Source organism: Annulohypoxylon truncatum (assembly GCF_022578515.1).
Source record: "Annulohypoxylon truncatum strain CBS 140777 unplaced genomic scaffold F4807scaffold_20, whole genome shotgun sequence".
NCBI classification, from domain to species: Eukaryota; Fungi; Ascomycota; class Sordariomycetes; order Xylariales; family Hypoxylaceae; genus Annulohypoxylon; species Annulohypoxylon truncatum.
Window position 1 is genome coordinate 390,890 of NW_025953806.1, and position 19,053 is coordinate 409,942.

Below are 19,053 nucleotides of genomic sequence, written 5' to 3' on the forward strand. Positions count from 1 at the left end.
ATTTATAGTTGACTAACGCACAGAGCCTTATACCTTACGTGTCTTACGTGACTGTATATCTACCACCGATAGGAGCCCTGCTGTCTGCATCGGCTGCGGCTATGGTACCCTCCTTCAGCAAGCGAGTAAGCTCAGCCATGGCGTTGGCGACCATTAACTCTGTATCGCCCTCCACCAATACATAAAGCTTAGGCTCACCACCAGGCGGTACATCCTTCCCAGGCGGGTAGAATGTGCCTTTGTTAGTGATGGAAGTGCCGGTAGCCTCAAGAATTTTAGCCACATTAGTTCTATTAGTGACGGCCCAACGCGCTTTCTGTGGGAAGTCGTTGATCTCAAGGGTTGCGTGGAACGCGCCAGCATCTGGGCCCTTGTTATCGATTGGTTGGCCTGGTCTTAATTGGCCAGCACGACCCAGACGCGCATTAATAGCATTAATGGCAGAAGATACTTTGTCCAGGGGATTGTTGCCGCTCGCGGACGCCGGGGCATCTTCCCTTTTATGGATGGTAAATTTCGGTTCAAGATCAACCTTGGGAGGAGCAGCAGAATCGCGGGAGATGATACCTGAGGCGGCTGTTTGAATGGCCGACAGGGCTTTGTCACCTTTCTTATCCTCTCCAGATTTTTCCTCCTTCTTCTCCTCCTCTTCATCGCCCTCTGTCCTATGCGATTTCCGTTCTCTCAAGCGAGCCGCCTCCCTCTCTTGGTCAAGACGCTCCAACCCCTTTCCACCGAAGCCTGACTGGTCTTTGGCTTTGCCAGACTTAACCTTGTCCCTGAAGGCCTTGCGCATTTCATCAAGTTGTGGCGGAATTGACTGGCCGCTTTGCTCCAGAGCCTTCGCGATTCCTGGCGCGCAATTCTCCTGTTCTCCAGTAACAAAAGTGACTGCTGTTCCCTTGTTTCCGGCACGCCCAGTGCGGCCAGCACGATGCACATAATCTTCGAGATGGTTAGGGGCATCGTAATTCACGACAAGTTTTAGCTGCTTGACGTCAAGACCACGAGCTGCCACGGATGTTGCGATGAGGATGGGAATGACGCCATGTTTGAAATCTTCAATGGTCGAATCTCTGTCAATCTGATCCTTTCCGCCGTGGATTGACATGCAAGGGTAGCCTTTGCGCATCAGCTCTTTTAGTAAATCATCCGCCTTCTCCTGACGCTCCACGAACACCAGCGTTCGAGCATCTTCATCCTTGTCGTAAAGCTCGCCCAGGAGCTCAAGTAGGCGAACAAACTTCGTATTCTCTTCCCGAATCTCGACAACTTGAGTGATCTCCGGAGCAACGACGCTCCTACCTCCTACAGTGATCTCTACCGGGCTGTTCAAGACCTTCTTAGCTAGGGCGTCCATGATGCGTGGCATGGTGGCCGAGAACAGAATCGTCTGCCGATCCGGCCGCATATTGGCGAATATTTTCATCACCTGTGGTTCGAATCCCATGTCAAACATTCTGTCTGCCTCGTCAAGAACGACGTAAGTGACTCTCTTTAGATTCGTTACGCGGCCCTGATTAGCCGCCAGCAGATCGATCATGCGACCTGGAGTGCATACGACGATTTCTGCGCCCCTCTTCAATTCGGCGATATGATCTTTGATGGGTGCGCCGCCATATGCGCAAACCGCCCGTAGATTCATCGATTTTAGGAACGGTTTGCAGTCTCTGTGTATTTGGGTAGCTAACTCACGTGTAGGAGTCATAATCAGACTAATAGGACCTTCGTTCTCTTTGAGAGGTCGTTGATCCTTGATGTGTCTGAACATAGGTAACAGAAAGGCGAGGGTCTTTCCGGAGCCAGTCTTTGCAACACCGATGACATCTCGGCCAGACATGATCGCGGGAAAGGCCTGCATTTGGATCGGCGTGGGTTTTTCGTAACCCAAACTATCAACGATGTCAAGCGTCTTTCGTGATAAGGCGCATTGAGACCATTTTTGGACTGGCTTAGGTACGTCCTTACCAGATACCTTGATTCCATCCAATTCGATACGCAGGTCTGCTAATTCGGCTTCGGTCATCTCCGACAACTCAGCTGGTTCAACCCAGAAGTTCTTTCGAACGGGTTCTATGTCGACCTTGCTGTAGTCCACGGACGGAATGTCCTTCTTCTTGCGTGCTTTCGCCGCGATAGCCAAGAACGAATCGGGCTCAACGTTCTCATTTCGATAATCGTACTCGTCCTCGCTGAAGTATGCCTCGGGTTCTTGTGAATCCTTACTCTTGCTCAGACTTGTTTTGGGAGGTTTACTCGCGACAGGCTTAGTCTCAAGGTCATTCATGAAGGCGTCAAGGGGATCGACGTCGTCCTCGTCTACTTCCATAGCTTCATTCGGATGGACAGCTTGAACGACGCCATTCGTCTCAGGGGCAGATTCGTCTTCGCCGTGGTCGATTTGCATCTCCGTTCCTTGCTGGGCATTCTCCTGGGCAATACGTTCCTCTCGTCTCTCCTGGGCTGCGCGAGCGAGAGCAGCCTCTTCAGCCTCATCTCCGGCGAAGTGGTCTGCGTCATCGTCGTCATCCTCTTCATCCTGATTCTCATATGGCGTATCATCAACGTCACCAAGGGGTAAGAGGGAAGGCAGCTTAGCAAGTTTTCTGTCCGATGCATCGTCTTCATCTAGTATTAATTTCCGCTTCTGCGAAACCTTCTCGGTTTCTGCATTCTGCTTGTGGAAGCCAAACCCGCTTGTCTTAGCTCTACTTTGTGGGAGAGCAGAAACTTTAATGATCTTGTCAGTAAGACACGGAGGGATGTATTGGCAGGAAAACTCACCACGTGGAGCTTTAGCTGTTAACGGAAGACTTGCTGCGGGTGGTTGACCCGCAACGACTCCTAATTTAGGTGCAGTACTTGGAGTGTGTGTCTTCGGGGCAGATTTCTTTGCGATGGCTTTGGGGTCAAATTTACCGGCGTAGGGGGCCGCCGGGGCGGTTACTTGCGTCTCAGCAGGCGATATTGGCGCTGGGGAGGCTCCTGTGGGCGTTGAATTAGAAGGTGCAGTGTTAGCCTTTTGGTCCATTTCAGCTAAAAGCTTCCGCGTTCCACCTGGAGTTGGGTCTTTCTGTTTCTCTTTCTCCTCCTGCTTCTTCTTCCATGCTGCTAATTTTGCGAGACGTTCAGCTTTCTTGTCGGCATCAGACTGGGCGGGCGCAGGTTTTGGTTTTAATTCTGCCTGTAAATCCGAGTTAGCTTCTGTGGTAGAATGAAACGACCTGGCATAACGTACATCAGATAACTTCGCCTTTGTGTTCTCATTGGACGCCGTGCGTCGCTCGCGGCTATCACCTCGCCTACTGCGCGGATGAGAGTCAGCAGTACCTTCGCGTCGTCCTCTGCCTCGATCACGGGAGTCGTCTCGCCTAGTTCGGTGATCTCTATCACCATCACGGTCACGACTTCTACGTCGACGAAGGTCGGAGGAGCGTTCTCTCTCCCTATCTACGGGGCGATCACGCGACCGTCTACGGTCCCTTCCGCCTCGATAATGGTCATCATCTCGGCGGTCTGCGGAACGGTCACGTCGGCGAATTTCGTGGTCGCGATCCCTATCTCGGTCGCGATTTCGACGCTGCTGCGCGGTTGAGTTGTTAGACAAGTAAAAATCGCGGGAGAGATCGCGTCGTCTTACATCATGGGGGCTCCGAGAACGACTGCGACGCCTTGCGTCTCGGGCAAAGTCTCGACGATCCCGATCCCGGTACCGGTCTCGATCTCTCCTGTCATCATCTCTGCGGTGTCGTCTTGAGGATGGCTGGCTTCCTGCTGGAGTTGGTGAGCGTGAGTCTCTGAGCCGAGCCATGATTTTTTATTGTTAAGATAGTACGGCTCGGTCGCACTACAATGGTGAGAGCTACCAGAGGGCGCGAGGAAAGCTTCAATTAGACGACCAGGCTAAATCCAAAATAGAAAGATCACCTAGATAGAAGCATAGACGTTTCTTTGGACGTATAGTTCGTCTTGGGATATCGACAGATTCATCTAACCGCTGGGGATCTCCGTAGACTTCGAATGTAAGAATTGATTGATGAATGAGGTAACTTGAAAACTTACAGATGTATTTTAGCTCAAGCCTGGTAACAATCCGGCGACTCAAAAATTGAGTGTGGCTGATGCATGGGTTGAGCCTGGCACGTGGTACTTTCTGATTGTACATGTGGCTAGGTAGGTAGGTACATCGAGCTACGTAGGTACGTATAGCAGAGATAAGCTAGAATTATGCATTAACCGGGAAATTATTAGAGCTACTAAATACATTTATGAAGATATGCATGACGCCACTCGGTCACCTCCCCAGTTCGAAGTTGCCCTACCATTGGAAAATCGTTAATTTCCAAACACCTGAAGGTGGGGTAGCACAGAAGCTTGAAAAAGTGGGACCGCAAAAATATAGCAGCCGCACAATCTAAAAGCTTCCCAGTTCTCCAAACGGAATGCTTTTAATGTCGCGTGTTTGAATAAACATCGGCTTGAATTCCGGTGCTAAAGATTTTCTTCAGACGCCCCTCTTACTGTCTCGGTTGCCTCCGCGAATTGGCTCCTGGGTCTCTGATACCCTTCAATTCTACGACAAAATATTCCTGGATATCAATTGATCACTGTTAACCACCACAGCCCACCATGCTGTCTTCTATTGGACGCGCTGCCATCAGGCGCTTGACCTCAGCACCTGCCACTACGTCATCTGGTCGCATTGTAGTCTCTAACTTGTCTGCCAACTCTTTGCGATCTGGTCGCCTCTTTGTCCGAAGCTTTGCGACTCCAGGGAAACCTAAGGCTTCCACTGCCACCAAGAGTGCGGCGAAGCCAGCGGCTACAAAAGGACGTACCAAGGCCACGACTAAAGCTGGAACTACCAAGGCCTCGAAGGCCTCGAAGGCTACCAAGGGCACCAAAGCTACTAAGGCCGCCGCGTCCAAGTCCAAGTCCAAGACCAAGACCACCAAGTCCAAGTCTACCAAGTCGAAGACTGCCGCGAAAGCAAAGGGGACCAAACCTGGACCAAAGAAGCGCGTAGTGAGCCCAGAGAAGAAGATTCTCCTTGAAAGAAGAGAGCTCAGGAAGACGGCCCTATTTTCCGTGCCGAAACTACTCCCAGACAATCCCTGGACGGTATACGTAGCTGAACAGAACAAGGGGACCGTCGGTGGCTCAGACGTTTTCCGTACTAGAATGGCTACCCTCGGTGGAGAATTCAAGAACCTACCGTCCGCTAGACTTCAGGTAAGCTGTTCTACTCAATCACATCTCTATCGTACTAGATGTTCTAACTATTTCCTAGCGACTCCAAGCCACCGCTGAACAGAACAAGCTCAGCAATGCGGCAGCATACAAGGCGTGGGTGGAGAACTACACCCCTCAGGAGATCCACACTGCCAACAATGCCCGTCGACTCCTGAAGAAGAAGCACAGCTTCCCTCCCAAGTCAGGAGTGAAGCTCATTCGTGACGAGCGTCAGCCCAAGCAGCCTACTACCCCATTCAGCCTGTTCACGAAGGCAAGATGGGCCACTGGAGACTTCGCCAACAAGACCATATCCGAGAGTGCCAAGCAGATCGGCCAGGAGTGGAAGAACTTGTCCGCGGAAGAACGTCTTGTAAGACCATATCCCCGGTTTCCGTTGATATAATATATAGAAACTAACAAGTCTATAGCCATACGAAGACCTTTTCAAGGCATCCTCGGCTCAATATGCAAAGGAAGTAGGCGAGCTTTTCCATCGAAAGGTAGCCAAGAGCCCCTCACCCAAGGCTTAAGCTCACATCTCTCCTTTCACCAAAACGCGGGATGGGTAGTCGTGGACTCGGAAATCGGCGGTCTCCTTTGTAAATACGCAGGCGACGAGGGTACTTGAGAAAAAAAAGAAAAGAAAAAGAAAAGACGAGCCGGTCCGTCTCATAATTTTACGACGCCTCATGGGTATGCAAGGTTCTGTTACGTGCTTTCCGAGGTGGTTCAAGGACTTTGACGATGGTTGGCCGTTGAAAACGGAATGTACTATAATTCTCCTTGCTTAAGCAGTATTTACTCTCCGTTTCCTTATACACATACCCGTCTGGGAATGTTCCGCTGTTTAACAGGTGCGCTAGCAATGGCTATAAAGGAGGCTAGATGGGCGTCAAATAAGAGAACTCGTTTAAATGAATCGTATTGGCCATCAATTTGGTTAAGCCGGCCTAAGGGTATCTATCCTTGAAATAACATCCTAAACGCCGTTACCCAGGATTTTTGTCTCGTCACAACTCGAATCTCCAGTTATGCTATCTAGTCTCTTGTTTCCATTACAATGATCGGAATGCCGTCGCTATCAACCCAAGAGCTCCCAGTATAGAGGATCTTGCGCTGGCTAGCCAAGTATAATAGTAAGTAAACATGGGCGGTCACTAAACCCCAACAGTAAACCCGAAGCCACCGGAAATCTGAATCCCTCCTACACCATATACCCCATCCCGCAACCCCGGTTCCGACGTAGTTTGCCAGATACGCCCAGGCGTCTCGCTTGAGTTGCGAATCCCAAGCCGAACAATCCACAAGCCAATACCCACGTTCAAAGGGGCGTAGGTCTCTTTTCGTTTCTTTTGGCCTATACCGTTTCGGGATATTTAGGTCCTGGGCTAGCCTTTCTAGCCCAGGTGTGATGAAGTTGTCCGGCTCGACCTCCGTCATAGAGATAGAGGGATCTGGCGCTCGCAGCTCTAGACTGTCGTAAGTGTAGCCATGGTCACTTAGGAAGCTAACTGTTAGGACCGATGACTTCTGGTGAGAAGATGGCCTCGGACCAATGTCGCTGGCTGCTCTTAGTAGAGCTCGCGAGCTTAAAATTGAGCTTGACCCATGTCGTTTAGTTGGTGCTGGTTCGGAATCGGCTCTAGCGACAGACTGGGGGTCTGACGATGACTCCATAATGGTTTCCTCAACGATATCATCACTGGTTACCTCGTCTTGCGATTGTGAGGCCTCTTGTTGATTTTGTTGGTCTAATCCCCCACGGTGCTCTATTGCGCAGGCCCTTCTAGATAAAACCCCAAGGGAAGAAAGGGGCTTGCCTGGAGGCGTACAAGGCACAACTGAGGGTGTGCATGGCACTGAAGGGGCTGAGTATCTGTCTATAGACCTAGGATGAACGGAATTTCGAGAAGCGCCGCCACGGGAGGTACTGTTGCTGCTCCTTTGAGAAGCAGTTGGACCTGTCGACGGAGAATCAAAATGCTGAAGGTAATGCTCTAAAACTCTTGTAGGAGATGTTAAATCAGAGATGTTGATATGGTTTTCCAAGAATGAATCTTGCACTACGCTGGATGGGCTTTGCCATGGTGATTGTGCCATCGGCATCGTCATCCCTCCGCCGGTGCTCGCTGACTCATTTTCGGGAATACATCTTTGGGGGACGCGAGGTGAGCCTGCATTGTCGAGAACACTCTGAAACGAGGCTTGGAGCGATTTGAGGGTGCCAAGAGGCTCACTTGATGGTTGGCTTGAGAAGGTGTCCCTGAAGGGTTCCTGCAGAATTCCCTGACCATCTACTTTATAGTTGCCATCGTTTCCGTCTAGGCTAGAGGGAGCCTGACTAAACAGTTCAACACGGCACGCTGGCTGAAACTCCAGATAGGAGGTAGTCAGAGACCGGTACCGAGTATCATCGACTGCTCTGCTTGGAGCGCCGATATGGACTAATATTTCCACCTCTGGCTGTTGTTCCATTTATCGTCAGGGGCATATCTGCTGAGCGCCAAGGGACTTTTTAGTGAGTTGGTGAGATAGGCTATCAATGCAGGGTGACGAAGTGCAGGAAGCAACGTGTACGATATGTACGATGAGCAAAGTAGGTAGGTATTTAACCACATAGGCGTATCCAATGAAAATGATTGAAATCGTTAAAAGGGTTGCTTTGATGCAGTTAGGTAACCGGAAATGTTGTTTTAAAATTGGGGCCGGTCTTTTGCACTACCGACATGCAATGCATTGATGGTATATAGGTACTTGGGTACTTATCTAGATATCCATTCAGTTAGCCTGGATTATGTACCTGGTGGATTTAGCTAACCTCAACATGAATCTTTGGACGAATGAGGTATCAATTGCCGTGTATTGGACAATCCAACGTCTTTGTCTTTGTGATGGGTACTTATCCACTATTATGTAGTACTATATGCGTATTATATTCTTTTTGGATGACTTGGTTGGAAATGGGTACCTATTGGCAGTGAATCTGAGCGCTTCAATTGACTCTTTCACCAATATGCATCAAAGGAGTGTAATTACCTAACTAAGTACTAAGGTAGGTGACTTCGGATCAGGCATGGTTGCACGAATAGAAATTCAACGTTCCACAGTCATGGGTACCGCGCTAAAGCGATTTCCCGATAATATCACGTGAGAGACCCTACCGTGGGTCTGTTTCGTGGGGTCCCTGTGAGGTAACTGGCTGGGCTTGATCCGAAGCTAAAATTGGTACTAAAAGGTTATTAATGAGATTACAGGTATCCTGGCCTCCTACCCTAATCTTCCTTCTACCGTTATGTACTAGGCAAGTTTACCACTCCTAGTCTTTGAGAGAAGACCATTTAGGGGCATCGTTCTTCAATTCCCCCAAAATCGAGGGTTGGTTTTCGTGCGGTCGTGGTCTTATTATTGACTGGACGGACTTCTTCCAAGTCGTTATTGTTCAATTGTTTCTCTCGTCAGTTGTTGTCCGTGATTGGATGGTCGTTTAATTATTCTGTCCTCGTCCTGTCTCTCTTCGTACATAATCAGTTTCCCTCCGGACTCGAGCTAGCCCCTCGATACCTGACAAACGTCCAATAACACCAGACGTCGACACTAAAAAGACAGAGAAGGTCCCTTTCGCTACTAAACTAATTACCTGCCTACCTGCCTACTACACTAAAAAGGCTAACCTATGGATGTGCTACTTACCAATTACCTCCCAATTACCTCAACTATTACCTACTACGTACCACGTACTTAGTACGTGTAGAACACCTGCACCCGGGCGCTATATTCCCATATCCCATATCCCATATCCCATACCCATATACCGTAGCCCATTCATCCCATTATTCCACTATCCCTTTGTCCTGCATTGCATTCGATTCCTACCTGGGCGCACCCCAGTCTTCTTCCCCCCCTTCTGTTGCAGCTCCCGCTTCTTAGCTTCTGCCCCTTGAACCTGAAGGTTGCAACCTCGCCGGCAACGAGCATATCCTCGCCTCCCTATCCCTTCCGCTAATTAAGCTGATTACGGCGTCACGCACTTCATGCCGTGCCATCATATTGGATCCTCCACGATCGTTTTCCCTTCCAGCGCATTTTACATGTTCCGATATTATCCATGTTCTCGATGCCCTCGATACCCACGAAATCCTTCGACAATTAGACGCGGCCTAGCATAATCCTCGCACATCCTCGCACATCGCACATCGCACATAGTACATACATAGAAGTCCAAACCAAACATACGCCCGAAAACCAATTGTCAGCCAATATAAACAACCCACCAGAACAGGCCATCCACCACCTTCCAGCGCAGGCCCCAATTCTGTACCGAATTCGTCGCATCGTGAAAAAAATAAAAAAAATACCCACCACTTATCTTCACTAACTGCCAGCTGCAGCGGTCTCACTGCCACACTCGTTCACCACTATCACTGGATACCTGGATATAAAATTGGTCCCCGTTATTTTCCTGCGTCGCCATACCGTCCATATCTTCTTGCCTGCATAACGCCGAATAATTGTCACCTCGTTCCTGCATCCGTACCCAGTCGCACGCGTTGTTTGAGGGACGACGAGGTGAACCGTCTGATGCCAATGTCTGACGTTGGACAACGCTATCCTAATCGTAACAGCAATTGTACAATCGTCGCTTAGTTTCGTGTTTCGATCAATTCGACGACGAGCTCTATTACTGGTAATATCTATTTCTATTCGACCGGGTTGAGGTAGGGCCTCATTTTGGTCGCCATGATGGGCCCCGACTACGATGGCGGTCTGCCTGGTGACCGGATTCATGGGCATCCACCGCCGATGCCCAACGAACATAGCTACCAGCTCGATCACGACCGACCGAATTTGACGCCAAGTCCGTCTTACCCCAATGGAGCTTTTCCTCCGCCTAGTCTGCCTCCTACTTCACCAGCTCTCAGCGCTCGCAGCGACCCGAGGCCGAGTGGTGAGCGAGACCGATCTCGAGGGCGAGGCGGCAGAACAGCAAGTGGTCACATGCGTGTGTGCGCTAAGTGCGGCGAGTCCTTGACCGGCCAATTTGTACGAGCGTTAGAAGGGACCTATCATCTCGACTGTTTTAAGTGTCGAGTAAGTTGCTTCTACTACACCGGTGATAAGATATATCCCACATCTAACAAAACGTAGGACTGCGGCCAGATCGTGGCATCCAAGTTCTTCCCTGCCGACGATGAAGAGACCGGTGGGCAATATCCGCTGTGCGAGACGGATTATTTTCGACGACTCGGCCTCTTGTGCTATCAATGTGGTGGTGCTTTACGTGGGTCCTATATCACAGCTCTCGACCGCAAATACCACGTCGACCACTTCACCTGCTCGCTCTGCTCTACTGTGTTTGGAGCCCAAGACAGCTATTATGAGCACGATGGAAACGTTTACTGTCATTATCATTATTCGACACAGTTCGCTCAACGTTGCAATGGGTGCCAGACTGCCATCCTCAAACAGTTCGTCGAGATATTTCGCAATGGGCAAAATCAGCACTGGCACCCTGAGTGCTACATGATACACAAATTTTGGAACGTGCGTTTGACGCCACCCCAAGAATCAACGGAGCCTCGCCCAGAGCCCGTTGACGCAGAAAGCCGTGATCTAGTTCGCCAAGAAGAGGAAGACATGGAAAATAAGGTTTATCGAATTTGGAGCGTCTTGTCGACTTTTGAAGAATCATCAGCGGCCTGTATCTCCGATATGCTTCTTCACGTAAGCAATGGCGTATACATGGACGGAGTTTTTGTCGCCAAAAAGTTCATCATACATGTGGACATCCTATTCCGGTCTGCAGATAGACTTGACGTCACGATGAAGAGATTCGAAATGAACGGTATGAAACGGCGCACACATTACTCAAGTTGATTTGCTAATGGTTACTATAGAATTGTCCTATGCGAGAGAAGCCAAGCTTCTTTGCAAGAAAATTGTGGCGTTCTTTTCGTTGTTGTCTAAGATGCAAGACAACACTTCGCGGAAACTGGGTGTGACCCAGGAGCTCCTGTCTCTCGTGACTGGCCTTGCGCATTACTTGAAGCTCCTGATCAGAATTTGCCTTCAGGGGTCTCTCAAAGTTGAAAAGGAGCATCGTTCTACTGAAGCGCTCTACCAATTCCTCGACGATCTCAGTGTTCTCGAGTCGATTAAGACTGATAACGAATCCTTACAAGTTTCTCTAGGTATGTCCCGACTGTCTGCCAATGACTCGGATCATTGTACCCTGTGTCGGAAACCTATAGAGGACGAATGTGCTATAAGTGGCGATAAGAGGTGGCATTTGTTTTGTGTATCATGTGCACGGTGCAACAAGGCGTTGGGTAAGGGCTTGGAGCAGGCTCGCCTATACCGAGACCATAATATCTACTGCACAACTTGTGAGACCCCGGGCGATGGGCGAGGTCAGCCGCTAGAGCGAATAACGAAGCTTCAGCAGTATATCTTCCTACTTAAAGTTGCCTTAGCCAGGTTGCTAGAAATCCTTCGATCTAGCGGCGCCTTGCCTTCAGACGATCCAAACCTTACTGGATACGATTCTGCTGATGGGCGCCGCATAGCGGATGGCGGCGCCGCAGTTCCTAGGTCAGACGCCCGCTCCAAATCTGCTGGTGGTGAGAGGGAACGCCACCAGAGAGAGTCGTCCTATGAGAATACTCTCAATGATGTACGCAGACTTAGAAGCACACGTCTTGACAAACATTTATCATCCAGTCTTAGGAAGGCTCGGACTTCAAGAATCATGGACGGACCTGAAGGACGCAGCGCCCGACCGGGGTCTGCCGGTGGGGAAGGTAATTCGCAGAACAAGGTGATGCAAATCGAGGAAGATCGAGAGTTGGGTGGGGGCGGTACGACCGAGCAATACTTTGGACACCAAGATGCATTAACCTTGGACGATATTCCTCGAATCGTCGCGGCCGAGCAAGCCAGGGAGCAGCAGCAACCTAGCGCGTACAGGTCCTCGCGTCAGGAGCTGTTCCGATCTGCAACTGGTGACGCTGCCTATGGCGGTAGCAACGAGAGGAGCCACTCTACTGGCCGTGATGCGGATCATAACTTGCAGGAGGACTCGTTACCTCAAAGACACGGGACGAAGTTTTTCTCCGAACTCTCTGGATTGGAATACTTCATCGTTCGACACGTTGCAGTTCTCACAATGCAACCTATGCTAGAGCCGGAATTCACCCTTGAGGAGCTACTCGGACTCATCGAAGCAAGGAAAGCAACCTTCTGGAATAAATTCGGCAAGGCCTTCGGAAAGAACGAAACTCGTAAGGTCAATAAGAAGAAGGGTATATTTGGTGTCCCATTAGAGTTAATCGTCGAGCGGGACGGTGCCGATTCTACAGATGGCGTGGGACCAGGAGCTCTACGTATACCGGCCATCATCGAAGATACGATCACGGCGCTAAAGAATAAGGATCTTTCCGTCGAAGGTGTCTTCCGTAAGAATGGCAATATCAAGAAACTCACCGAACAAGTTGCTGCCGTCGATCGAGATGGTTGTGACGCTATCCGGTGGAACGATGAGACTCCACATCAGCTCGCTGCGCTTCTCAAACGGTATCTGCGTGAGCTACCGGATCCCCTGATGACGCAGAAGCTATATAAGGTCTGGATAGCAGCAACCAAGATCAAAGACACCGATAAAAGGCGACATTGTTTACATCTGACATGCTGCCTACTTCCACAAATCCACCGAGATACGTTAGAGGTTCTGTTCAGTTTCTTAAAATGGGTGGCTACTTTCCACCAAGTTGATGAGGACACTGGATCGAGGATGGACGTACACAATCTCGCCCGTGTTATCGCTCCGAACATACTATACACCAACGAGAAGAGCCCAAGTTTCTCGGACGAGCCTATGACGGCAGTGGCCTGTGTTGAGGAGTTGATACAATTCAACGAAGAAATGTGCATGGTACGTAGAAGCCCTTCTATGAGCTTTGAATTTTGCTGACCTATGTATACAGGTTCCTGCCGAACTTATGGATATTTTGAGCGATTCGACTTTGTTTATGAACAATGGCGAGATTACCACGAAGGAGATTTTGAAGAAAATTGAATCCCGAGCCGTGACCGGTCTCCCCAGGCAGTATGACAGCACCGAGTTTGTTAAGCAGCACGAGAGTAAGAGGCCCTTAGCGACCAGGGTCGCCACGGATCCGGCAGCATGGCAGCAAGAGAGTAGTGTACGTCCTGTGCAAGAGCCAACAATTCCGTTTACGACGCCACAAGGCACACCACCACCAAACCCGAATTGGCGGAAACCTGATAACGGGCCATCGCCTTACCCGGAGCAGTATGACAAACAGCCCGAGAATGGCCAACGCCGAGAATGGCGCAACTCTGGCTGGGGTAGACCTCCCCCAAACAACTCTGTCACGACCGGCACAGGATGATTATTCGGTCCCCATCTGGCATATATCTCTCCATGGCAGCACGCGTCTTCGACTCCTACGGAGTGGGAGGGATACCTCATCAGTATTCGCAGGCCTTGATTTTCTCTAGGAACATAGCATGAGTCGGTTGTAGCGAGACTAAACAGCATTTCGGCCGGCGTTGCGCATCACTCGATTTCCCTAAAATGGACCTTATGACTTTTGATTCGCTTTTTGACATCTTTGAGGTGGATTCACCTGGGCGAGGCGGTCTTCTGGTGTGCCTATATTCTGTTCTAGAAGCATATTTGTGTTGGGAAGGGGTGTGCCATTTCCGAGCGGTTTGGCAGCGCAGCTTGGAGTAGTGGGGGAGGTATACCTTTGCCTTCTTTCTGGCTTGGCCGAACAGGTCAAATTTATTCAAAGGACTCCGACTTGAGTTAAACAAGTCGGATTATTAAATTATTGTTGGAGCTAGGCGATGATGGTCCAGTGTGGCGTAGTAGGGACAAAGGGGGCCGCGAGAGAGATATGGTGTCTGGATGCGTCCGATTCAGATAGGCTGCGCCCCTCAGGCTTTTCATTTGTGAGGAAGTCCTAGCTACTAGTTCGAAGAGTGGTCGGCTGATACGAAGACGGCTACGCAAGTGGGTTAGCCACGAAGGACGAGCCAGATCCATCAAATCGCGATCACGACAGAAACAACAGAGAAGCATTTCAGGCCTACACTGTTCAATTGACACATCCAAATGCAATTGTGTGATCGCAGCTGGACCCCAGTGTTCATACAAAAGCCTGGTATGAAGAGTGACAGCTCCAAGGTGGTGTGATGTTGTTACCGACCCGGATACAGATATACATATACGTATTTTCTCACTTCATATAGGACCATGAATACTTAGATGAGAGATATCCAAGCAATATAATCCCCTAGAAATATGCACCAGACGATTCAACATGTTGAGCTTAAAATATTAGAATGGAAAAAAACGAAAGGTGGATGAACCTGTACCTTTGACGGGTCTAATTAATCCAATTACTATATTATTTGCCCTAGACCCAAAACCACAGCAATTTAGATATTAATTACTTCGCTGTAGAAATTTGATATTACATGTATCATGAAGCCTTGCGTCTCTTACTTATACACATTACATAATAAATCGTAAGCCCCCTTTACGACTTCTTATTCTTCTCTTGAGCCAGAGTCCACCTCACCGTCTTCTTTACACCGTCGCTGAGGCTCACTAAAGGGCGGTAGCCAAGACGACGCTTCGCCTTCGTGATATCGTAGTATCTCGTCATAGAGGCAAAGACAATCCGCTGGCGGTTGAAGGTCGGTGTCTTCCTAATTATCCCGAAGAAAACCTCGCTCAGAAATCCAAGGAGGAGGCCTGTATCCCGGCTCATAACCCACACGTGATCTGTCCCCTTCTGCGATCCGGCCTCTCGCCATATGGCACGCATCAGATCCCAAAAGTAGACTGGGCTGTCGTTCGTGATTATGAAGGCTTCTCCATCCACTTTCTCGTAGTCGAGTGGTTCGGTGGTCGACGCGTGAGTTACTAGTAGGGCGCGGGCAGCTAGCAGGTGAGCGTGGGCTACGTTCTCGACGTACGTGAAGTCGAATAAATTATCGTTTTCGCCGACTTGTACCCTATCCTTACCCTCGCGGAAAATGTTCACAGCGTGATAGACTAATTGCATGTCGCCCTCGCCAAAGATACCTGATGGTCGGATGGCTGCAGTCAGGAATTCGGACCCATTGGCGCGGTTTGCTTCTAGAACGAGCTGCTCGGCTTGCGCCTAATTTAATAATATCAGTAAAACACATACGACGCATACACAGCAGCTGAAAAAAAGCACCTTTGTCTCAGAATAGTACTCGGTTTGCAATTTGCCCCTAATCACAGGATACTCCTCGTTTGCGTTTATCAAGTCGTCCTTGTTGTTGCTCATGACACTAGCGGAGCTCGTGTATACCAACACTTTCACGCCAGTCTGCTGGCAAGCAGAGATCACTGCGCGAGTACCGTCCACATTGACCTTCTTGAACACATCGTTGGCGACGGCGCCGAGACCCTGGGCGGGCGGCGAGGCCGTGTGGATGACGACGTCGGGCTTCAGCTTCCCGAAGACCTTGAGAAGGCCGTCGGTATCGGTGATGTCGGCCTCGACATACTCGACGCCGTCGGAGTCTGGCCTCCGGTTGCGCTGGCACTTGAGGTCGACGACAGAAACGGTACTGGTCCAGTCGCGCAGGAGCAGGTTCACGACGTGGTGGCCGAGAAAACCACAACCGCCGATGACGAGGACCCTGCCGAGCAGGGGCTGCGTTACAGTCTCGGGCATGGTGTATTGGCGATTTTGTCTGTTTCGATGTTTGGTTGCCGACTTGAACCTTAAACGAACGTGGAAGGGCTAGCGTCTGGGTTAAGCAGGTTGCAGTTTGGAACCCTTCACCGCCTGGCAGTATGCTGGGTACGGGAGCTTGAGCGATGGCCGATTTCTCGGCACCCTAGAAGCCCGAATTGTTGAAGATCCTAGAGAGAAAAGGGTAAATTGGGTGTGGGGCGTTCCTGGTTCCCTCCTGATGAAGGGCAAGGGGGAAACTTTAGGAGAGGTATCCATTACGATAGGTTCCTAGGTCATACAGTGCTTATACCGTATCTAGTTAGGTGCCTTAGGCAGGTAGTGCCTTACCTACTAAGTACCCTTTTAGTGCGTGCCCCCAGATAACATTCTTACATCACTGGGCATTTCATGTTGTCACAATGCCCTAGAAATCTTAGATGTATGGAGTTTATATGTGAACGGCAGCCACAAAGATTAAGTATATGTGTAGTCTGACGTAATAAGATAAATGTAGGTACGCTCTGGTGCTCGTTTATGTATATAGCAGCCTCAGAATATGTATAAAGTACGTACATGTATGCCTGACCATGTGCACATGTGCATTCTCAACTTCGAATTGTGCAAAGGTACATCCAGTCAGCCCCGCGGCGCCAACGCCTTCCTCTAGACTTTAGTAGACCCCGCCTTCTTCTGCTGCCTTGGGGATGCTCCCCACTTGCCCGCATGCACCTCAGAGCTGCTGCAAGTGCTACGGTAAGTATTTCCTACCGACCTTATTACCTTTACAGTACATACTTCTTCCTTCAACGATTGTAACCCAAAATCTATCAGACGCGCCGAAAACCTTCTATACCAAATCTTACCCACCAACATCCAAACCCTTCAGATCCGTCAAGTAACCGTCTACTCTATTAAGTCGACAAGTTAACATCAAGCGCCGACCTATGATAGCTGGTAGAAGCTATGGCGGACCAGTCCATTATCCGCATCACCAAGGTACGCTCCGGCGTTGTAAGGTCTTGGAGGGGCAGCGAGGCTGACGAGTTCTTCGCACCTCATAGGAAATCGGTGAATTACAGAAGAGTTCCGACCTTTGTATGTGGAATACCCTCTCCCATATGTCCATTATAGTCTACCACTAATGCTTTTCAACCATCTCTGCAGCACTCGCTGTTGCCTTTCGCGATCGGGACGTTCGTAACGTGAAGGCTTTGATTATCGGTCCCCACGAGACTCCCTACGAGTTTGGTTTCTTTGAGGTTTGTCCTCCCCTAAGAGCACCAGGTCGTCTTCTATTGTTGTATACACTAACATGATCTAGTTTGTGGTTAAATTCAACAGAGGTTAGCTATTAGTGATAACGCCTCCCGACCAATTACGGATATCTAACCAGTTGCAACGTTTGTTCAGAGTACCCACGCAAGTCACCAGCCGTCACGGGAACAACCACCAACAGTGGACGTTGTCGATTCAACCCCAATATCTATGCCTCCGGGAAAGTCTGTCTGTAAGCAAAGCGGGTCTTATCTAGAATCACGCCGAGCTCTCTATTAACCTAGCCTCTAGGTCAATCCTTGGGTATATACATTTCCCTAACATCTACTCATCGTTGTTCAACCTAACATGATCCTAGAACATGGCGTGGAGAACGAGGAGAGGAGTGGTCCCCTGCTCAGGGTCTGGAGTCTATCTTGGTCTCGATACAAAGCCTAATGTCGTCAAACCCTTACGAGAACGAGCCTGGTTTCGAGGACGCAAATGAGTCGCACGATAAGAAGAACCAGAAGGAGTACATCGCGAAGGTAATTCATGTCATGAAGTATCTATCCTTACCTGTATAAGATAAGCTTACAAGTTATGCTTCAGATCCGTCACGAGACGTTACGCATTTCCATCATACAAAGACTAGAAGACTACCTAGGAATTACTGGCAGCAGCATCGCATCGCCTATCCCACCCGAAGGAGAAGAGTACGAACTTGACATGGACGATGATATTGAGATCGACGATGCGAGTGTTCCCTGGGAGCCGTTCAAGGATCTTTGCAAGCATCGCTTCCTCTGGTATTACGACTCGTACTTAGAGACCATCAAGAAGGCGAAGGAGGAGGTCAAGGACGGTCAGCCTTTCGTGCGCATGCCCTTTGAAGGGGCTTCTAATACTATGGATGGAAAGTTCAATTACACCGAACTCGAGCAAAGACTGCGCCGCATCAAGGCAGTTCTAGATGGTGAGCCGGAGAAATGGGCAGTGGAGGGCATGTCCTCTAAAATGAGGGATAGCACGGTTGCGGTCAACCTTGCGCGGCAATTCGACCAGATCAAGGAATCCTACAAACGTTGCGAAGCCCCTCATAGTGTGGAGTTGGTAGATGGAAATCCATTTGTATGGAATTTCACCTACTTTGGACGACCTATGACGAATCTGGACGGAGGCATGTTCCGCATCAGAATTAACTTCAGTCCCCGGTTCCCTGAGGAACAACCTAGAGTCAAATTCTTGACACCGATGTTCCATCATCGGATCGCGGTGGATGGTACGACGTGCTACTTTCCTAATCCCACTCGCCGAGAAGACGTCAAACAACATCTCGAAGCAATCATCGAGGCCCTGGAAGAAGAACAACCCCCTTACGACCCGCGAACCCTAGTCAACCTGGAAGCCCACAAGCTATATTGGGGCGGCGCGGAGGGACGAAAATTGTACAACAGGCAGCTACGTAGATCTGTACAAAGAAGTCTGGAGGAGATGTGATATCCACGGATAGACAATGGTTTACAAATACGGATCGCTGAGCCAGATAGTTTGCAATGGGCTCCTCTAATTATTTCAGATGGATTACTAACGTCGGTTGAGCATGGTCTGGTGTATTTAAGGAAGTTTCTGCAACCACGTCTCTTCTTCGGCCGTACAGGTAGGAACGTGGGCGACGATTGGTCAACGATGGTGTTTCTTAGGGCATAAGATTCGGTGCACCATCGAGATCGATGGGATCTAGACTAGGATTGATACCTCATTTGCTTTCAGGGGCCAGAGAGCCACACCGTATGTTATAGGTACAAACACGATACTTTAC

At 49.7% G+C, this 19,053-nt stretch overlaps 6 protein-coding genes across 6 annotated transcripts; 3 read left to right on the plus strand and 3 right to left on the minus strand.

Moving 5' to 3' along the window:
- Positions 1-43: 43 nt before the first annotated feature.
- On the minus strand, positions 44-3,738 carry F4807DRAFT_461367 (P-loop containing nucleoside triphosphate hydrolase protein; the record flags this gene model as incomplete). Its single annotated transcript, XM_048001674.1, has 5 exons — positions 44-2,730; positions 2,785-3,184; positions 3,239-3,305; positions 3,455-3,583; positions 3,641-3,738. The coding sequence occupies 5 exons, from the start codon at positions 3,736-3,738 to the stop codon at positions 44-46; spliced, it is 3,381 nt and encodes a 1,126-aa protein (XP_047853347.1).
- Positions 3,739-4,353: 615 nt separating this feature from the next.
- On the plus strand, positions 4,354-5,796 carry F4807DRAFT_429649 (uncharacterized protein). The gene is made up of 3 exons (XM_047998342.1): positions 4,354-5,232; positions 5,291-5,605; positions 5,664-5,796. The coding sequence occupies exons 1-3, from the start codon at positions 4,630-4,632 to the stop codon at positions 5,763-5,765; spliced, it is 1,020 nt and encodes a 339-aa protein (XP_047853348.1). The 5' UTR covers positions 4,354-4,629; the 3' UTR covers positions 5,766-5,796.
- A 174-nt stretch (positions 5,797-5,970) lies between these two features.
- On the minus strand, positions 5,971-7,915 carry F4807DRAFT_135369 (uncharacterized protein). Its single transcript, XM_047993043.1, has one exon. It carries the CDS (start codon positions 7,708-7,710, stop codon positions 6,274-6,276), a length of 1,437 nt encoding a protein of 478 aa, XP_047853349.1. The 5' UTR covers positions 7,711-7,915; the 3' UTR covers positions 5,971-6,273.
- A 2,120-nt stretch (positions 7,916-10,035) lies between these two features.
- F4807DRAFT_452159 (RhoGAP-domain-containing protein) lies at positions 10,036-13,643 on the plus strand (the record flags this gene model as incomplete). Its single annotated transcript, XM_048000299.1, has 4 exons — positions 10,036-10,323; positions 10,381-11,077; positions 11,130-13,162; positions 13,215-13,643. 4 exons carry the CDS (start codon positions 10,036-10,038, stop codon positions 13,641-13,643), a joined length of 3,447 nt encoding a protein of 1,148 aa, XP_047853350.1.
- Positions 13,644-14,619: 976 nt separating this feature from the next.
- F4807DRAFT_429664 (NAD(P)-binding protein) lies at positions 14,620-16,519 on the minus strand. The gene is made up of 2 exons (XM_047998343.1): positions 15,489-16,519; positions 14,620-15,428 (listed from the first exon to the last, which is right to left on the minus strand). Exons 1-2 carry the CDS (start codon positions 15,972-15,974, stop codon positions 14,799-14,801), a joined length of 1,116 nt encoding a protein of 371 aa, XP_047853351.1. The 5' UTR covers positions 15,975-16,519; the 3' UTR covers positions 14,620-14,798.
- Positions 16,520-16,940: 421 nt separating this feature from the next.
- Positions 16,941-18,731, plus strand: F4807DRAFT_461372 (UBC-like protein; the record flags this gene model as incomplete). Its single annotated transcript, XM_048001675.1, has 8 exons — positions 16,941-16,973; positions 17,039-17,072; positions 17,142-17,236; positions 17,299-17,320; positions 17,388-17,484; positions 17,544-17,555; positions 17,611-17,779; positions 17,844-18,731. 8 exons carry the CDS (start codon positions 16,941-16,943, stop codon positions 18,729-18,731), a joined length of 1,350 nt encoding a protein of 449 aa, XP_047853352.1.
- Between the last annotated feature and the right edge of the window lie 322 nt (positions 18,732-19,053).

Excerpts from the sequence above, each read along its gene's own strand:
- F4807DRAFT_429649 (XM_047998342.1), top strand. The coding sequence starts at position 4,630 with ATGCTGTCTTCTATTGGACGCGCTGCCATCAGGCGCTTGACCTCAGCA. Across the intron at positions 5,233-5,290 it reads TACCGTCCGCTAGACTTCAG|CGACTCCAAGCCACCGCTGA; the intron begins GTAAGCTGTTCT and ends ACTATTTCCTAG. Across the intron at positions 5,606-5,663 it reads TGTCCGCGGAAGAACGTCTT|CCATACGAAGACCTTTTCAA; the intron begins GTAAGACCATAT and ends ACAAGTCTATAG.
- F4807DRAFT_135369 (XM_047993043.1), bottom strand. The coding sequence starts at position 7,710 with ATGGAACAACAGCCAGAGGTGGAAATATTAGTCCATATCGGCGCTCCA.
- F4807DRAFT_429664 (XM_047998343.1), bottom strand. The coding sequence starts at position 15,974 with ATGCCCGAGACTGTAACGCAGCCCCTGCTCGGCAGGGTCCTCGTCATC. Across the intron at positions 15,429-15,488 it reads AGTACTATTCTGAGACAAAG|GCGCAAGCCGAGCAGCTCGT; the intron begins GTGCTTTTTTTC and ends TTATTAAATTAG.